General features: G+C 39.3%; 1 protein-coding gene across 4 annotated transcripts in view; it reads right to left on the bottom strand.

The window, feature by feature from the left end:
• eEF1gamma (elongation factor 1-gamma) overlaps positions 1-21,881 on the bottom strand; it is a 163,702-nt gene that overhangs the window by 96,760 nt on the left and 45,061 nt on the right. For all 4 annotated transcript variants that reach the window (XM_070088131.1, XM_070088135.1, XM_070088134.1 and 1 more), the window contains exon 3: positions 18,346-18,481. In XM_070088131.1, the coding sequence (XP_069944232.1) occupies positions 18,346-18,481 (136 nt within the window). The remainder of the gene's footprint in view (positions 1-18,345; positions 18,482-21,881) is intronic.

Consider the following 21,881-nt stretch of genomic DNA (forward strand, 5'->3'; position numbering starts at 1 on the left):
ACCCCATCTATAAATATATTAAACAACCATGGTGACATTACACATCCCTGTCTAAGACCTACTTTTACCGGGAAGTAGTCTCCCTCTCTTCTACAACACCCTAACCTAAGCCACACTATCCTCATAAAAACTCGACAGCATTTAGTAACTTACCACCTATTCCATCAACAGTTCCAACATCTACCACATTGCTCACCTATCCACTCTTATCACATGCCTTTTCTAAATCCATGAAGGCAATAAAAACTTCCCTACCTTTATCTAAATACTGTTCACATATATGCTTCAATGTAAACACTTGATCTACACATTCGCTACCCTCCTTGCTCATCCGCAATCCTACATTCTGTCTTACCTCAAATTTTTTCAATAATGACCCTACCGTACACTTTTCCTGGTATACTCAGTAAACTTAATACTCTATAATTTTTACAATCTCTTTTGTCCCCCTTCCCTTTATATAAAGGGGCTATACGTGCTCTCCACCAATCCCTAGGTACCTTCCCCTCTTTCGTACATTTATTAAACAAAAATACCAACCACTCCAACACTATATCCCCCCTGCTTTTAACATCTGTCATGATCCCGTCAGTTTCAGCTGCTTTACCCCATTTCATTCTACGTAATGCCTCACGCACCTCCCCCACACTCACATCCTGCTCTTCTTCACTCCTAAAAGATGGTATACCTCCCTGGCCAGTGCATGAAATTACCACCTCCCTTTCTTCGTCGACATTTAACCCTTTCAGGGTTTCGGCCGTACTAGTACAGCTTATGTGCCAGGGTCCTTGATGTACTAGTACTCATAAATTCTAGCGCCTTCAAATCTAGTGAGAGACAGCTGGTAGGCCGACATATGAAAGAATGGGTCTGTGTGGTCAGTGTGCGCAGTATAAAAAGAATCCTGCAGCACACAGTGCGTAATGAAAGAAAAAAAACTTTGACCGTGTTTTGGGATTAAAACAGCAAATTTGCACTGTATTTTCGTATGGTATTTATTGTTGTGTTCTAGTTTTCCTGGTCTCATTTGATAGAATGGAAGACATATTACAGAAATTGAGATGATTTTGACTGGTTTACAATGAAAAGTACCTTGAAACTGAGCTCAAAGTAGCAGAAATGTTATATTTTTACCAAAGTTCAAAAGTAAACAAATCATGCTAAGCGTCCAATACACATCAACTGGTAAGTCTAATATTCTTTTACAAGTGCGCCGATATTATTTATACCATTTTTACACTAATGCATTAGTCTGCATAACAGTAAATCTTCTATTTTTTGTGAGAATAAAAATTCAAAATGAAAAGCAAAAGAATGTAAGGTGTTCGGGACAGGGGTGGGATTAAATTACGGGGAATTAAATACAAAATGGGAAGTGACACAGTTACTTTTTGCTGATGATACTGTGCTTATGGGAGATTCTAAAGAAAAATTGCAAAGGTTAGTGGATGAATTTGGAAGTGTGAGTAAAGGTAGAAAGTTGAAAGTGAACATAGAAAAGAGTAAGGTGATGAGAGTATCAAATGATTTAGATAAAGAAAAGTTGGATATCAAATCAGGGAGGAGGAGTATGGAAGAAGTGAATGTTCTCAGATACAGAGGACCCCCGGTTTGCGAAGCCTTCAGTATCCGATAAATCCGGTATCCGAAGCATTATATCGCAAAAAATTTGCCTCGGTTCCAGTTACAAAACCTGGTATGCGATACGATTCGTACAAGACATGTCCAGTGTTTACAAGCCAGCCAGTGTGCGCGCATCTAAGGATACATTCAGTACATTCTATATTATCCATATTATCACTGTTTTTAGTGCTTGTTTCTGCAAAGTAAGTCACCATCGGCCCCAAGAAAGCTTCTAGTGCCAACCCATTGAGACCAAGGGTGCTAATGACTATTGAAATTAAGGAAATGTGCGCAAAGTGGCTTGCGTGCATGAGCGTGCATGAGCGTGTTAGATAGAAGTGAATGGAGACAAATGGTATTTGGGACCTGACGAGCTGTTGGAGTGTGAGCAAGGTAATATTTAGTGAAGGGATTCAGGGAAACCGGTTATTTTATATAACCAGACTTGAGTCCTGGAAATGGTAAGTACAATGCCTGCACTCTAAAGGAGGGGGCTTGAGATATTGGCAGTTTGGAGGGATATATTGTGTATTTTTATACGTATATACTTCTGAACTATTGTATTCTGGGCACCTCTGCAAAAACAGTGATTATGTGTGAGTGAGGTGAAAGTGTTAAATGATGATGAAACTATTTTCTTTTTGGGGATTTTCTTTCTTTTTGGGTCACCCTGCCTCGGTGGGAGACGGCCGACTTGTTGAGAAAAAAAAAACTTTCACCTCACTCATACATAATCACTGTTTTTGCAGAGGCATCCAGATACAACAGTTTAGAAGCATATATAAAGATACACTATAAAAAGTGGCCTGAAATAATATAATAAACTCCATATAGAATATAATATCAGGGCACAATTATATACATACAATCCTATTACACATCCCTCCAAACTGCCAATACCCCAAATCCCTCCTTTAGAGTGCAGGCATTGTACTTACCATTTCCAGAACTCAAGTCCGGCTATATAAAACTAACTGGTTCTCCTGAATCCCTTCACTAAATATTACCCTGCTCACACTCCAACAGCTCGTCAGGTCCCAAAAACCATTCGTCTCCATTCACTCCTATCTAACACGCTCATGCATGCTTGCTAAAAGTCCAAGCCCCTCACCCACAAAACCTCCTTTACCCCCCTCCCGCCAACCTTTTCGAGGACGACCGCTACCCCGCTCTCCTTCCCCTACAGATTTATACGCTCTCCATGTCATTCTACTTTGATCCATTCTCTCTAAATAACTACACCGCCTCAATAACCCCTCTTCAGCCCTCACTAATGCTTTTTATTAACTCCACACCTTCTCCTAATTTCCATACTTCAAATTCTCTGCATAATATTTACACCACACATTGCCCTTAGACAGGACATCTCCACTGCCTCCAACCGTCTCCTCACTGCAGCATTTACAACCCAAGCTTCACACCCATATAAGAGTTGGTGCCACTGTACTATCATACGTTCCTTTGTTTGCCTCCACTGATAAAGTTTTTTGTCTCCACATATACCTCAATGCACCCCTCACCTTTTTCCCCTCCTCAATTCTATGGGTAACCTCATCCTTCATAAACCCATCCGCTGACACAACTCCCAAATACCTAAAAACATTCACTTCTTCCATACTACTTCTCACCAATGTGATATCTGATTTTCCTTTATCTAAATCATTTGATACCCTCATCACCTCACTCTTATGTATGTTCACTTTCTAATTTCTACCTTTACACACCCTCCCAAACTTGTCCACTAACCTTTGCAACTTTTCTTTTAGTCACCCAAAAGCACAATCATCAGCAGAGTCACTGCATCAGCTCCCATTTTGTATTTCATTCCCTATAATTAAATCCCACCCTTCTCCCCAACACCCTAGCATTTACTTCTTTTACAACTTGTAAAATGCATCTTTTGTTAATATTCTTGGGTGTCTGGAACGGATTAATTGGATTAACGTTATTTCTTGTGGGAAATATTGCTTCAGTTATCGTATAATTCGGCTTTTGTCACTTTCTGGAACAAGCTAATCACAAAAACTGAGGTTCCACTGTATTTATTTGTAGGACGTCAGGTGTGGGAGGTAGCCAGCCAAGCCAGGCCACCCCACCTACTCATCATAAACTACGATATTTAAAGCGTCCAAGAGTGATAAAATGCATACACAGTTCACTCATTACTTACCTTAAAATATTTGAAGTCTTAATGTAGGGTGAGAGGTGAGTAAACGAGATAAAACGAATAAATGAAAGAATAAGCAAACGAGAGAAGCCAGAGACGCAGAGTATACAAATAGACGCACATGTCTGGTTTTGGTTCCTAGTAAGTTTATTCAAGTATACACAAATGCAGTTACATAGATTATTATATATAGCAGCATATGTGTAGAGAACCTAGGATAACCCAAAAAGATCAGACAGTGACTTATTTCCACTGGGGTATAAGTCACTTTTTTTTTTTGGGTTATCTTGGGTTCTCTACACATGCTGCTATGTAAAATAATCTAGGTAACTGTATTAGTATATACCTGAATAAACTTAATTACTATGAGCCAAAACCAGATGTGTTCATCTGTTTGTTTATGTACTCCACACCTCTGGCCCCTCCCTCCTCCCCCCCTCTCTCTCAACCCCTCCCCTCTCTCTCTCTCAACCCCTCCCCCCATCTCTCTCATTTATTAGTTTTATCTCGTGTACTCACTTCTCACCGTACATTAAGACTAGAAATATTTTAAGGCAAGTAATGAGTGAATGTAAACAAACCAGGTGGGGTTTGGTGACCATATCAGAGAGGTGGGGGGGAGTGTATAGTGAGTTTTTGTTACAATTTGCAATGTCAGCATTAGCGGAAGGCCGTAAAGCAAAACGCCGTAAAGCTGGGCCCTACTGTACATGTGTAATATTAGCTTATCCAGTATTGACAGTTTTCTCACAGATGCCAATGCCATAAAAATAGTCAATCTTCATCTTTCAACAAAAATTTCTCTTTTCTAACTTTAGTAATGTATACAGGAAAAGGGGTTACTAGCCCCTTGCTTCTGGCCTTCTAGTCACCTCTTATGACACATTGCTTACGGAGGATGAATTCTGTTCCACTTCCCCATGGAGATAAGAGGAAATAAACAAGAACAAGAACTATTAAGAAAGTACAGTAGGGCCCCACCTTTCAGCATTTCGCCTTATGGCATTCCACTAATACGGTGATCTCAAATTGTGACCAAAACTTTCTATACGGCAAGCGGTTTTTTAAATATGGCGCGTGCCAACTCGTTTGTTTACATTCTCCATTAGCACATTTCTCTATTATAATAATCACTCTTGGGCACATTAACCCTTTGACTGTCGCAACCCCAAATCCTGAAGTGTCTCCTGGTGTTGCAACATATTTGAAAAAAAAAAATTCTAATGAAATGATAGAGAATCTTTTCCCAATGGTAATGACACCTAAAGTACAAAATTTGATGGAAAACTTACAGAATTACGCTCTCACAAAGTTAGCAACCTCAGCAATATTTATGAATCGGCAATTTCACCCACTTTGAGTCCTATTTTTGGTTAATTCCATTGTTCCAGTCAACCAAACTCATAACTATTTCTTTAGAACTACATTGGTTCTATCGATTGAGCACAAGAAACTGTCCATTTACTAATTTCAACTACCCAATAAAGTGGTCAGAAATTGGAAATTTGGCCAATTTCACGCAAATTAAAAAAACAGACCAATTTCAATATAGGGTTCAGAATGAACACTGCAGACATTACTGGCTCTAAAATAACATTTTCTTTGTTCATCAATCACATCTCCAGGCCCCTCTGATATTACTCTTGCTTTCTATTTTGAATTTTTATTCACACAAAAAATAGATTTATTGTTATGCAGACTACTACAATATTGTAATAATTGTATAAATAATGTCAACCCATTCATGACTGCATATTAGAATGGCTAGTCGGACATTCACTGTACAATGACATTTGTTTACTCTTGAACATCAGCAAAAATCAAACATTTCCCCTACTTAGAGCTCCATTTCAAGGTTCTTTTCATAGTAAAACCAATCAAAATCACCTCTACTTCTATAATGTGTTTTCCATTCTATCAAATCGGACTACGAAAACGAGAACACAACCATAAAAACTATACGAAAATACACATCAAAGTCAGCGTTTTAATCCAAAAACATGGGAGTTTTTTTCTCATTATGCACTACGTGCTGCAGGATTTTTTTTATACAGTACACACTGACCACACAAACCCATTCTCTCACGTGTGGGCCTACCAGCTTTCTCCTGCTTGATTTGAAACCACTAGAATTTCTTTATATATGTCGAACACATTGGCTTGTTAGACGTATGTATACGACCAAAATACAGTGGACCCCCGGTTAACGATTTTAATCCGTGCAAGAGGGCTCATCGTTATGCGAAATAATCGTTATGCGAATTAATTTTCCCCATAAGAAATAATGGAAATAAAATTAATCCGTGCAAGACGCCCAAAAGTATGAAAAAAAATTTTTTTTACCACATGAAATGTTAATTTTAATACACACAAACTGAAAAAGGCATGCACAATTACATGACACTTACTTTTATTGAAGATCTGGTGATGATTGATGGGATGGGAGGAGGGGAGAGCATTATCTTCTTACTGTTTAGAAGGGGAATCCCCTTCCATTAGGACTTGAGGTAGCAAGTCCTTTTCTGGGGTTACTTCCCTTCTTCTTTTAATGCCACTAGGACCAGCTTCAGAGTCACTGGACCTCTGTCGCACAACAAATCTGTCCATAGAGCTCTGTACCTCCCGTTTCTTCAAGACTTTCCTAAAATGGGCCATAACATTGTCATTGAAATAGTCACAAGCACGGCTTGCAACAGCTGTGTCAGGGTGATTTTCATCTATAAAGGTTTGCAGTTCAAACCACTCTGCACACATTTCCTTAATCTTTGAAGTAGGCACAATGGATTCCACAACTGGCATAGGCTTCTCAGGGTTAGCCCCAAACCCTTCAAAATCTTTCTTAATTTCCATACTAATTCTCACCCTTTTTACCACAGGGTTGGCACTAGAAGCTTTCTTGGGGCCCATGGTCACTTATTTTCCAGAAACACCACCGAAAACACTGTAATAATACGAAATATTCCGAGTGTATGCTTGGATGTTACCGCGGAGGCTGGCTGGTAAACAATGGGACGGCCGGCACATGTGAGGGCACATTGGACGCGTCTCGGACGAAAATCGGTATGCGGGTTTTTAATCGGTATGCGGGGCAAAAATTTTGCGATAAAAGTAATCGTTATGCGGAAAAATCGCTATGCGATGCCATCGTTATGCGGGGGTCCACTGTAGTCAAAGGGTTAAGTGTCTAATTTTACTTCAATATAGACATTTTCATTAATCCATCTATGATATTTTCTTCAAAATTATACAATTATTATTATAATCAAAAAGAAGCTCTAAGCCACAAGGACTATACAGCAAAATTATACAAGAAACACATTACATAGCAAATAAACATTTTGTTTATATAGCATGGAGGTGTGGAGGGAAAACATTACGTCACTCCCCTTAATACGTAACGCTTTCGTTTACAATTCTTGGCACGAATTATTCATTACTTCTCCCTTTGTTTATAATGGCATCTAAAGGTAGTTGTTAGAAACGATTAAACTCAGTGAACATGGTATGTCGATGGTAATAGTATGGCTCTGGGCCACATTAAATATCGTTTAGCTATGTAGATAGGTGTAGGTATATAGCCCAGGCGGACTACATACTTACATTATTATTATTATAACTGATAATTATACTGATGAGTACCTGTACCTAAGTATGCCTTCACTCAGGGCATTACTTCTAAAAAGGTGTTACATGAGAATGGGAGTCTCTCTATATATTCTACTGTATCAACGTGGAGACAACTTGTACACAATGTAAAGTGATGAAAACGACGTGTGTTCGCCTGGTTTGTTTACATTACGTGTGGGTGGGGTGGGGAGGGCTTCCCTGGCTAGATTCCATATTTCCCAAACCTGACTTCTTACAAATGAAACTCGCCTCTCACCCTACATCAAGACTACAAATATTTTAAGGTAATTAATGTACTGTATACATATTTTATCGCTCTGGGGAGCTTTAATTAAATGTAGTATGTTAGGTGTGGGTGGGGTAGGAAGGGCTGCCCTGGCTAGTTACCATACTTCCCAAACCTGACTTCCTACAAATGAAACTCACCTCTCGCCCTACATTAAGACTACAAATATTTTAAGGTAATTAATGAATGTACTGTACATATATTTTATCACTCTGGGGAACTTTAATTAACCCTTTCAGGGTTTCGGCCGTACTAGTACGGCTTATGCGCCAGGGTCCTTGACGTACTAGTACATACACACACATTCTAGCGCCTTCAAATCTCGCGGGGAAAAGGCTGGTAGGCCTAGGTGTGAGAGAATGGGTGTGTGGGGTCGGTGTGGGCGGTAGAAAAAAAAATCTGGGACCCAGTGGCGTATTGTGGGAACGCCATTTTAGTAGACGTTGTTCGCCATGCCTTGCGATAAGAAGCTCCTCACTCCTCGGCAAATTGGGACACTTTTGTTCCCCAGTAACAGTTCTAATACAGATGGAAGTGCCAGTGAAGATGAGTTTCTAGGTTTTCGCGAGGTTTTGACCGAAACTAATGACCATAATATCGGTAATAGTGAGGAAAACCCAGACAACCCTCAGCCTTCCACCTCTGCTGCTGGGCCATCTTGTTCACGTTCAGTTGTACCAGAATCAAAGAGGAAACTCATATTTTCCCAAATCCCCAACTCAGATGTGAGCATAGGAGATGATAGTGATAGTGAATATGAACTACAAGCTCTTGAAACCAGTTCCAGTAGTGATAGTGAAGTGCAATATTCTCCAGTGAAGCGTCAGTATATACGACGATATATGCGCTCTGGTAGTGTGCCATATGCTATTCCAAGGGGAAGGAGTACATCTCGGAGTACATCCCGTGGCTGTACAACAGGAACAGACAGTGAAAATGACGACAATAGTGTTGCAATTGGGATGGAAAATGTGCATGGTGGTGGTAGTGGTGGTGCCGGCAGTGAGGCACCAGCAGTCAGTCATGCTGCCACCCATGCCGCTGCCTCAGCTGATCTACAACAAAGGCTACCATCCCAAACCCACCTACCACACCAGCCTTCACAACCACAGCCACCTGTCTTTGTCAAGTACCCACCAGCAGACTGCACCTGGTATTGGCAGGAAGCTGTCAATTTTGTTCCAAATCCCCACCAGTTTGATTAAAGCCAAAGTGGAATACAGCCATGTTGTACACTGGGGAACAATGCCACTGAACTGGAATGTTTCGAGTTATTCTTTGACGAACCCCTGATGGAAACTGTCAGGGAAAGCAACAGATACTATGAGTACACCATAGCAAACAATACAGTAGGGCCCCACTGATACGGCGGGTTAGGTTCCAGGCTGTCGCCGGAAAACAGACATTGCCGGTAGGCAGAACGCCATTTTTTTCCATATATAAATGCATATAAATGCCAGACAACAAGTTTACACTAAATTATATTAAGTTAGTAATAGAACTAGGCATTAAAAACACACAAAGTAAAATACATTCACAGTAAATTCATTACTTATCTTGAAGTATTTGTAATCTTAATGTAGGGAGAGAGGTGAGTAGTACTTATTTGTAGGAAGTCAGGTGCAGGTAGCCCAGGTGCAGGTAGCACTGGCTCCCCGTCTCATACTTAATATACAATATTTAAAACATCCCAGAGGTAAAATACACATACAGTACACTCATTATTTATCTTAAAATATGTGGTCTTAATATAGGAAGAGAGGCAAGTAATATTTATTTGTAAGAAGTCAGTGTAGGTAGCCGGTAGGTGTAGCCCGCCTGGGCTACACCTACTGGCTACCTACACTGTGGGCAAGAGCCATATTATTAACACTGACATGTCTTGTTCACTGAATTTAATCATTTCTAACGACTACCTTTAGATGCCATCATAAGCGAAGGTAGAAGTAATGAATAATTCATGCCGAAAATTGTAAAGGAAAGCGGAGTGAGGGAGTGGCTGGGCCAAGCGCAGATTCATACAAGTTTTCTCTGATGGCTGAGCAGAGAAAACGTAATGTTGTCCCTCCACCCAGCTACCACACAAGTCCACAAGTATTATTATCAGAGCACACAAAATATGCAATAAATGACAGACAAGAAGTTTACACTAACTTATATTAAGTTAGCAATAGAAATATGCATTAAAAATATAATAAAAGGTAAGATACACACAGAGTACACTTATTACTTACCTTAAAATATTAATATTAATGTGAGAGAGGTGAGTGGCAGGGTGTTTATTGAATAAAATCAGAATGGCACACCATCATCCTCTAACTTGGCACTTAAAGCAAGAGGCTTACGACTTCTCTTTTTATCACAGCTAACCTTAGACGCCATCGTCAATGAGAGCCAACTAGTTAACGAAAGAGTAAACGAGAGAGAGAATGAGATACATAGTTGAGACAACGTAAGAACACGAACTGAACAGGTAGTGGGCGATCACTTGGTCAGGTGAAATAAATGCGCATTAATGTGTGTCTACTTTTAGTTCATTCACGTACGTTTGTAAAACATTTACCTTAATATTTTATTATAATAATAATTACCTCAAAATACAAATACTCTTACATTGTGTACAAGTTAGTTCAGAATAAACAAACAGCAACACACCATTTTTAGAATGAATGAAGATGATAATAATAATAATTATTATTATTATTATTATTATTATTATTATTATTAACCCTTTATCATGCAAGGGGTCCGAAAATTTGAAATTCGAACTGAACTCCCTATGGTGGATAGAGTAACTCAATACAAGGTCACTGATCCCATATAAATTGATTTCTGATGGTTAGTTTTCGAGCAATTGCTAATCTCCGAAGACCGAAAATATTCGGCTGGGCCCGACAAAGGGATTAAAAAATTTTATGTTGCAAACTTGCAATTGTTAATAAAACACACCAAAACAATTTTTTAAATTTAATATACAAACAGACAATATAAAAAACATAAATGGAACTTGAATCAAAACATTTTTTAATTGTTACAAAAATATAAAAAGGAAGCAAATCTCAACAATGACAAATTGCAAAGGGATGCAACTTTCAATCCCTATATTCCTGAGATTCATTTGGATGACCAATTATTCTATATTGCTAATTGATGGTATGGTAGTCGCTGAAGCAATTTCTATCACTCTTTATCCAGATTTACTTTGCATACAGAACACTGGAATGAGGATGTGACCAATTTCTTCGAGTGGCTGCAATAGTTGCAATCGTAATACCTTACTTTTTCTTCACTAATTTCTGTTTTTTGGCTGGCCTTTCTTCCTCCTCATCATCACTTGACACCTGTGCATCCGGTGGCAAGTATTCATCACCACTATCCAGCAATTCTGGTTCATGTACCTCTGCTTCTGAATCACTCTTCAGAAACGCAGACATACCTCGACCTGCTGGTGGACTGCTCCCCATAAAACAACTTCTCATTGATCTGGAAGGACAATAGAAACCTCCTGTATAGATTCAGACCACTACAGAGTTCATATATGCAATTGAAATTTTTTTATAAATATTTATTTGACTAAAATTGGACATTCCCGGAAACTCGGGCAAGACCAAAATAATTCGGTATAAAATGCTTGCACTTTTTTCAACTGCATGCTACACTCATATTATGCTTCACACGGACTTTAGGTATATATCAAAATATGCCTAAACTATTCATGTAAGCACTAAACACAACAATCAGTACTTACCGACATTGTAGAATGTATAATCCAAGAGTAGATTAGTAAGGGTGGAGGGAAAAATGCGTGTGTGGGCGGAGCCAAGCCACCAGTGTTTATATTTTGATCTCTCAACCAATGGGAAGGCGGCAGAAGCGAACTGTACTTAGCTGAAGAGACTCAGGGAAGGCTTGTGATTGGTTGGAACTAAAGAACGGGAAGCTGGCCGCGCGGGGCACGGAGTATGACACGCCCCCAAAACACGTAATTAATACCGAATTTTTTTGGCCGCGCTCGATAAAGGGTTAAAAAGCAGCAAACCCACAAGGGTCGTGAATTGCTATATATAAAGGCATACGAAAAGAATATTTTTCTACAGTTACCCCCCCCCAGTGTCTGACTAGAGAAAACATAATTCTTCCGACACTACCTACACAGCTACTTTGTAAACAAATCTCATATTTACGTAAATTTTTATTCTGTGAGTGTATGTATCATGTTTATATGCTATGTAATGGGTTTCATATATAATTTTGAGGAAAATATCATAGATGGATTAATGAAAATGCCTATATTGATGTAAAATAAGACATTTAGTGTCCCCAAGAGTGATTATTATTACGCAGTATTGGCGTCATGAGTAGAGAGAGACTTAGAGGTTTTAATGTGTACCTGCACACCAGCAAAGTGTGGAAGTATATTTAGGTACAGGTACACATAAGTATAATTATCAGAGTACATATAAAATATGCAGTAACTTTAAAACACTTGAAATTATGGCAAGTTTCCTGACATAATAGATGTGGTCATGGAAAATGTAAACAAACCGGGTGGGGGGTGCCGTATTTGAAAGACTGCTTGCCATATAGCAACTTTTGGTCATAATTTGACATCGCCGTATTAGCGGAACGCCGTAAAGTGGGGCCTTACTGTACTTTCACCAAGCTCACGGCTACACAGGTGGAAGGAGACAACTGTGGCTGAGATGTATCTTTTCTTTGCCACAATAATGCTTATGCCACATGTGTATAAGCACAGTGTGAAATACTGGTCAACAGACCGCCTCATTTCAACCCTAGGTTTCAGTGATATAATGGGAGTGAATCGATTTGTGCTACTATTACGTATGCTTCACTTCTCAGACAAAACCAGGCCTGACAGAAATGACACGTTATATAAGATTAGGAATGTGTTTGTGTATCAGAAAGAGAAATTCAATATGTATTTTTATCCCTTCAGAAAGCTTGCAATTGACGAGTCTTTGATCATGTTCAAAGGAAAATTCTCTTTCAAGCAGTGCATACCAAGCAAGAGGAAACACTTTGGTATAAAGTTGTTTGTGCTTTGTGATTGTTACTGGTCTGGTATTGGATATTATTGTGTACACTGAAGTTATACATTGCAAAATACCAGGTAGTTGTTGAGCATCTCTGGTGATGTGGTTAGAACAATGATAGAACCATACCTTGGTAAGGGGCATATATTATATACTGATAACTGGTACACAAGCACCTCACTCAGTGATTTTTTTGCGAGTGAACATGACAGGTGTGTGTGGCACAGTGCGTGCGAATCGTAAACATATGCCCAGGTTTGACGCTGGCACTCGTACAGGTGAGGTTCAGGCGTTTGCTGCCATGATATCATGGCATTTCGGTGGCATGACAAACGTGATGTCACACTGTTGTCATCAGTTCACCCTAACGAAATGACAAACACTGGCAGGCAGCATAGAGAGAGCAATGAACCCATTCTAAAACCTGCAGCTGTGATTGATTACACCCTCAATATGCGCTCAGTGGGCAAATGTGACATGCAGACTGGCTTTGCTGATTGTGTTCGCAAGAGTTGTAAGTGGTACATAAAACTCTTTTTCCATCTTCTGGACATTTCCATGCTCAATTCTTATAATATATATAAGATGAGGACCAGAAACAAACCATCATATGGCGAATTCTGTTTTGTCTGTCATCACACAAATCGTATTCAAGTACCAAGGAACAACACCTGCAATAGACCGCCCACTAAATTATCAACAACTACCTTCTTGTCTGAAGGATGGTGATCACTTCGTAGTAAAACTGCCTGCTACTGCTTTCAAGAAAAAGGCTCAGAAGAGGTGTTATGTCTGTGCATACACACAAAAAAAATGCCCACAACATCGCAGACACACTAGTTTATGTGTGAGGAGTGTAAAATACCACTGTGCATAACACCATGCACTTCTTGAAACATTCCCTGTGACTGTATATGTGTACAGGTCCTCCATCACAAATCCGGCATCATTGGGACCTGTAGTGTGCCGGATTACTGAGTTTGCCGAATTACAGAGTGGTTGGGTTAGAATACACTTAATAAAATTAACCAACTTGACTTACACAGTTCATTGAACATTGGCAAAAATCGAACATTTCCGCTACTTTGAGCTCAATTTCAAGGTACTCTTCCTCATGAAAGCAATCAAAATCATGTCTTTCTGTAATATATCTTCCATTCTATCAAATGAATCCAAAAAATGAGAATACAACCATAAAAACCATACGAAAATATACTGCAAAGAGGCGGCTAATGGCTGAGAAGTGAACTCCTTTATTTATCGTCCGTCTTTTTTATTTTTGTTGTACGTTAAGAAGCATCTTTCCATCATATATTGCCCAAGTTTCAATGAGATAGCCCAACAAACAACCGAGAAAAAAAAAATTTACCGAAAATCATATATGGCAAGCCCAAGCCAGGTACTGGAAATAAGCCACTGACTTTTCTGGGTTATCCTAGGTTCTCTATACATACACTGCTATGTATGATAATCTATGTAACTGTATTTGTGTATACCTGAATAAACTTATTTACTTCTAGTCTGTCAACTGAGTACAAGAAACCGCCCATTCACTTATTTCAACTACCCAATAAAGTGGTCAGAAATTGGCAATTTGGCCGATTTCAAACAAATTTCAACAGATGCCATGTTACAGAAATAGAGATGATTTTGATTAGTTTCACGATGAAAACGACCTTGAAATTGAGCTCAAAATAGCGGAAATGTTCGATTTTTATCAATGTTCAAGAGTAAGCAAAGCACACCACACGTCCAATACACGTCAACTGGGGAGTAATATTCTTTCACTAGTGTACTGATATTATTTATACCATTTTTACAACAATGCAGTAGTCTGCATAACAGTAAATCTTCTATTTTTTGTGTGAATAAAAAACAAAATAGAAAGCAAGAGTAATATAAGAGGGACCTGGAGACTTGACTAATGAACAGAGAATATGTTATTTTAGTGTCAAGTATGTCTGCATTGTTTATTCTGGACCCTATTTTGAAATTGGCATCTTTTTTAATTTGCATGAAATTGGCCAAATTGCCAATTTCTGACCACTTTATTGGGTAGTTGAAATCAGTAAATGGGCGGTTTCTTGTACTCAATTGATAGAAAAAATGGAGTTCTAAACAAATAGCTATGAGTTTGGTCGACTGGAACAATGGAATTGGCTGAAAATAGGGCTCAAAATCGGCAAAATCGCCGATGCATATACATCGCCGAGACTGCTAACTTCACAGGAGCGTAATTTCCTAATTTTTCAATCAAATTTCGTACTTTTGGTGTCATTACCATCGGGAAAAGATTTTCTATCATTTCATAAGAATGTTTTTTTTTTTTTTTTTTTTCAAAAATTTTTTTCGACACCAGGAAAGACTTCAGGATTTGGGGTTGCGACAGTCATAGGGTTAAATGTTATGTGTGGGTGGGGTGGGCTGATCTGGCTGGCTACCATACCTCCTAAACCTGACTTCCTACAAATTGTGTAGTTTACTTTTTATTGCTTTTAATGCCTAATTCTATTGCTAACATAATATATTTTAGTATAAGCTTGTTACCTGGGATTTATATGCATTTGTAAGTGGAAAAAATGGTGTTCTGCTTTCTGGCAATGTCTGCTTTCTGGCAGTAGCCTGGAACCTAACATGTCATATAAGTGGGGGCCTACTGTAGAAGAAAACTCAAAGGGGTATGTATATATATGTTTGTACATGAACATGTCTCAATGGGGAATTGGAACAGAATTCTTCCTCTAAGCCATGCATGTCATAAAAGACCTAAAATGTTGGGAGCAAGGGGGCTAGTAACCCCTACTCCTGTATATACAAATTACTAAATTTACAAGGAGAAACTTTTTTTTTTTTTTTTTTTTTTTTTTTTGGGGGGGGGGGGGGGAGACACCGTGCCTCATTGGAATATGGTCGGTTTGTTGTAAGAAGACGTGTGTGCAGTGTGACCTAAGTGTAAATCGAAGCAGCAAGCCTTGTATTTCTGACAGAAAAAAAAAACATCAGCAATCCTACTATAATATAAAACAATTACAGGCTTCCATTTTACACTCACTTTGCAGGATGGTGCCTCCCTGGGCAGTTGCTGTACCAACCTACTACAGTGGTACCTCAGGATACAAACTTAATTCGTTCCAGAAGACTGTTCGAGTGCCGATACCAAACGAATTTGCTCCCGTAAGAAATAATGTAAATTAGATTAATACGTTTCAGACCCCCAAAAATACACTTACAAAAGCACTTCCATAACTGTTCGAATTTTGAGCTGTTCGTATCTAGAGGTACCAGTGTACCTAGGAAAAACAGTCGATACCCATTAACCCTTTGACTGTTTCAGGCCCCTTCTGAAACTGTCATTATGTTGCTCAATTTTTTGAAAAAAAAAAAAAATTATTTTTTCTTATGAAATGATAGAGAATCTTTTCTTGATGGTAATGACACCAAAGTTCGAAATTTGGTCGAAAACTCACGGAATTATGCTACCGCGAAGTTAGCGGTCTCGGCGACATATTCATATCGGCGATTTCGCCGACTTTGAGCCCTATTTTCAGGCAATTCCATTGTTCCAGTTGACCAAACTCATAGCTATTTCTTTAGAACTCCATTTTATCTATCAGCTGAGTACAAGAAACCTCCCATTTACTAATTTGGACTACCCAATATGGTGGTCAGAAATTGGCAATTTGGCCAATTTCATGCAAACTGAAAAAGATGCCAATTTCAAAATAGGATCCAGAATAAACAAGGTAGACATTCGTGGCACTAAAATAACATATGCTCTGTTCATTAGTCACATCTCTAGGCCCCTCTTATATTATTGCTTTCTATTTTGATTTTTTATTCATACAAAAGAATACAAAATTTACTGTTATGCAGACTACTGCATTATTGTAAAAAATGGTATAAATAATATCAGTGCACTAGTGAAAGAATATTAGACTCCCCAGTTGACGTGTATTGGACGTGTGGTGTGATTTATTTACTCCTGAACATTGGTAAAAATCTAACATTTCTGCTACTTTGAGCTCAGTTTCAAGGTCGTTTTCATCGTCAAAGTAATGAAAATCATCTTTATTTCTGTAATATGTTTTCCATTTTATCACCTAAGACCATGAAAACGCAAATACAACGATAAATACTATACGAAAATACACCTCAAAGTCGGCGTTTTATTCCAAAAAAAACTATCAGCTTTTTTTTTCTCATTACGCAATGTGTGCTGCAGGATTTTTTTTATGTGGTGCACACTGACCACGCAGACCCATTCTCTCACATGTGGGCCTACCAGCTTTCTCCTGCTTGATTTGAAGCCGCTAGAATTATTGAGTATACATACGTCAGAAACATTGGCTCGTAAGACGTATTTATACGTCGAAAACAGTCAAAGGGTTAAAATACATACTTTGGTACACCTGGTGCATGGAAAAAGAGAAAACATTCTACCTTCACCCTTGGAAACTAAGATGTAATACACAGGCTGGTGCAACAAACATGCTCATAATAATGGTGTTCGTCTTCATTTAATAAGCAATAACAAGCTCTCGAATATAAAGCAAAAAAAAAAAAATCCAATCTAAATTTACACTAACATAATTGCCATCCTTTTCTACCAGTATTCACTTTTACTTTAAAAAAAAAAGTTAAAAGGTATTTGATATTAGTTCAAATACTATGCTCTTATAAAGCAATGATTGCAAACTCTTTCCATCAAAATTTAAAGCAAAGCAGTAAACTAATACCCTTCCTACAAGTCCCAATTATTCCTTTATCACCTACAGTTGGCATCATAAATATGCACACCCATAACACATCACACAGAAAACAAGACTGCTCACCATAACCTATCATTGTACATAAATATACAATACTGAAACGCATGTTCCTCACATACTAGATCATTATTTAGAAGGATTACCCTTCATCTTGATGTTAGTCTCCTGGACACTATTAAAGCTAACTTATGGAGAACAGAGAAGTCAATACCTTCTTAATGGCACTCAGGAAGGATTTTGGTGTTAAAGCATATGTCCATGCCACAAAGCTTAAGCTTAACGATTTTCAAAACATTTTTCTATTGGATTCAAGCCCAGTGAGTTTCCAGGCCAGTCATCAGAGTATAGAAAACTCAATTTAACCACTTTTTGTCTTTAACAGCATTCCAAGGAGCAATGTCTTCCATACAAAAGTTGCCCTGGCACTTCTTGAACCTGTCAAGCAAATAGGTGTGTATATTTATGATAGCTACTGTATATACCAAGAAAACAGCATGCTGACAATCTCCAAAACAATCAAATCCATTCAAAACCTATTCATATACAGTAAACCCTTGATTTAACAGACCTCTAATTAACAGACTTTGGAAATACCGGTTATTTACGTGAGAAGCAACAAAGTCCATTGCTTAAAGATTTATCTTCTTTTTGTTACAATCATGGCATAACTATTTTAACTCTTTCCTCCACAATTGCCATTACTGGCCATCCATTCACACCTATTGGTCTTAAATTAAGGATTCACTGTAATTTTATTGTACTTTGAAGTTAATCGCTCATGTATGACGAAAGTAATCAAGTTGTCATTTATCAATTTACCAGCAAAGCTCATCCATGCCACAACCTGAGCTTGGTCCATGGCACACTTGCCACGAAGCTGTTCATTGGCAACAGCCCAGGAAATGGCATTGCTCTCGAAGATGTACTTGCCATCACTGGTCTCAAAGGCAGGAACCTATGAAGTATAAAATGCAATACAATGATTTTCAACCATAAAGCTTGAAGTTTAGTCATGTGATTATCACCAATGAAGTGTAAAATACAATCTCATGTAAATAAGAAAATGATGATTAGGGCATTTTATTGTGAAGACATTTCATTCACTAAGATCTCTATTAATACACACAAGATTGAGGTCATGTAGTCACATGTGAGTATTCGGCTAAGTGATAAGTGATCGTGGTATCAGGTACTAGAAGAACAAGTTGCTAGAACTTCCAAGATGAATGAATGATTGTGAATTCTGACTGATGCTATTGCTTGTGGCTATTACTACGGATTCTAGACAATCTCTTGCAGCAGTTATTTTGCATGATGTCTTGTTTCGGCAAAGTTCATAAGGTGGTTCTTGGGGTTTCTGTTGAGGGTATGCATTTTCAGTGCCCTATTTCAGTGTCCTGACCTTGCAGTAAATGAGTAAAGTCAAGACACTATGCAACTAGTTCCAAAACTACACCCAGCAGATACACTGTCCTCCCCATCAACAAAACTAGATATGTTTCCAATACCTTAGCTGAATGCAATATTAGTAACCAATATTACACTAAAAACTATAAAAGACCGTCAAGAAAGGGGAACAGCATCTATGCTCTATACCACGTGGAGGTCGTCATAAGGTTTGTCGGTGAAGCCTCCGGAAAACTACATAACAGACTTAAAGAACATACATCAGGTACTCCTCACTTAACGATCTACCTGTTTAACAACTGCACAAACTTACAACCAGCCCTGACCAGTCAGTATTGTGAGCTGTACGAAAACTTTGGTCATGGAAACGGCAATACATCTCGGTGTTAGGCATTTCATCTTCAGGCACCCTTTCTCAATTGCAGTCTCGTTCCCTCAGATGGTCGGTATTCACTAACTATAGTCAGTCCAGTCCAGTCGGTCCAGTCAAGTTTGTCCAATCAGTAAGACAGTAAGTCAAGTTTATTCAGGCAAACATACACAAATACAGTTAAATAAATTATTTTACATAGCAGCACATGTAAACACTGCATGTATTAACTGGTCTTCAGGAATCAACTAATAATAACAAACACATACCAGAGAATCGTTTGGACTACGTATGTATGGATCAATGATCGTAAACTAGCCGAACAGGAATTACATGTTGCAGAATCATTGCATCTGAACAAGTAGAAAGATACAACTGTGGCCGAAAAGTTTATTACTTGCCACAGTAATGCTTATGCCTTGTATCTAAAAGCACAGTATAGGAAAAAAAAAAAGGCTTTTCTCTGGCTTTTTTTGGGTTATCTTTGGTAATTTACACTATGTATGATAACTGTACTTATGTGTACCTTAATTCTGTCTGTCATTCAAGCAATTACGTTTGCTTGGTATATATTTCTTGAAAGACAGGCTGGCCAGCCTGCAAGCCAGCCAGCCAGCCGAACACATCAGTCAGTTTGTTCAGGTAAACATACACATGGGATTCTTCTCGAAAGATACATCCAGGAACCCTACCCCTAGAAGCCCTTCCATTTCCTCGCTGTCATCTATAGTGCTAGTCATGGCATTATGCCGAGCGAGCGCCCTGGCATAATGCCATGAGAAAAATCAAAGGCCTACCATACAGGGGGGGTCTTTTTTCGTCAGTGCATTATGCCGGGTAGCAGCCGTTACCAAAACATCACGGCCTGCCGCCACACTCCACAGTGACTCCTCAGTGCTCACGCGGTTGCAGTGGTGAGAGGAACCGTTGCAGTTTTGTTTCTCATCCGCCCCATCTTTTGTCCGGTGTTCCCTTTGGTTTTGGGGCTATACATGTTCGATTATGGGTAAAAAGGAAGTCTTCAACACCTGAAACTGTAGCTCAAATCATAGGGCTTCATAAAGCTGGGCACCAGAGGAAAGAAATAGTGGAGAATGTTGGTGTGTGTGCGCGTTCAGTGAGGAACTGGGTGCAGCATTTTAAGGCTGGTGGCGGTGTCGAGTTACCGTCTGCCAAACCTCGGCCTGGCCCCTCAAAGAAGACATCAGCTCATACCTTAACTGTGTTAAAGAAGCAGTTAGAGTACATCTAAGATAACTGCTACAGAACTGAAAGAAAACAACCCACATCTTCTCTCAGAGGTGTCTGTAAGAACTGTTAACAGAAGTGTGTCAGAACTGGGCTACAGTAGTCACCGCCAGGTTAAGAAACCGATCCTCTCCAAGTCACAGAAGAAATGTAGGCTGGATTATGCAAAGATATACCTTCACTGGAATCCTCAACAGTGGTCTGAAGTACTTTGGAGTGATAAGAACAAAAGAACATAAGGAACACTGCAACAGGCCTGCAAGGCAGGTCCATTTCTCCCACCAGTTTAAGCCAATGAATTGACCTAGTGATAAGCAACCTTCACCGTCACCTGTAACCATGGGGGACGTGTACCGACCCAGAGGTAGTGACCCGCTAGACCCATGCTACACCCATGGGACCACCAAACATCCAGACTCACTCATGGTTTGAGGGTATTTCAGTGAACTTATTTTTTTTATTTTATTATCACACTGGCCGATTCCCATCAAGGCAGGGTGGCCCGAAAACGAAAAACTTTCACCATCATTCACTCCATCACTGTCTTGCCAGAAGGGTGCTTTACACTACAGTTTTTAAACTGCAACATTAACACCCCTCCTTCAGAGTGCAGGCACTGTACTTCCCATCTCCAGGACTCAAGTCCGGCCTGCCGGTTTCCCTGAACCCCTTCATAAATGTTACTTTGCTCACACTCCAACAGCACGTCAAATATTAAAAACCATTTGTCTCCATTCACTCCTATCAAACACGCTCACGCATGCCTGCTGGAAGTCCAAGCCCCTTGCACACAAAACCTCCTTTACCCCCTCCCTCCAACCTTTCCTAGGCTGACCCCTACCCCGCCTTCCTTCCACTACAGACTGATACTCTCTTGAAGTCATTCTGTTTCGCTCCATTCTCTCTACATGTCCGAACCACCTCAACAACCCTTCCTCAGCCCTCTGGACAACAGTTTTGGTAATCCCGCACCTCCTCCTAACTTCTAAACTACAAATTCTCTGCATTATATTCACACCACACATTGCCCTCAGACATGACATCTCCACTGCCTCCAGCCTTCTCCTCGCTGCAACATTCATCACCCATGCTTCACACCCATATAAGAGCGTTGGTAAAACTATACTCTCATACATTCCCCTCTTTGCCTCCAAGGACAAAGTTCTTTGTCTCCACAGACTCCTAAGTACACCACTCACCCTTTTCCCCTCATCAATTCTATGATCCACCTCATCTTTCATAGACCCATCCGCTGACACGTCCACTCCCAAATATCTGAATACATTCACCTCCTCCATACTCTCTCCCTCCAATCTGATATCCAATCTTT

The sequence above is a fragment of the Cherax quadricarinatus genome, chromosome 2, assembly GCF_038502225.1.
Source record: "Cherax quadricarinatus isolate ZL_2023a chromosome 2, ASM3850222v1, whole genome shotgun sequence".
In the NCBI taxonomy this organism is placed as follows: domain Eukaryota; kingdom Metazoa; phylum Arthropoda; class Malacostraca; order Decapoda; family Parastacidae; genus Cherax; species Cherax quadricarinatus.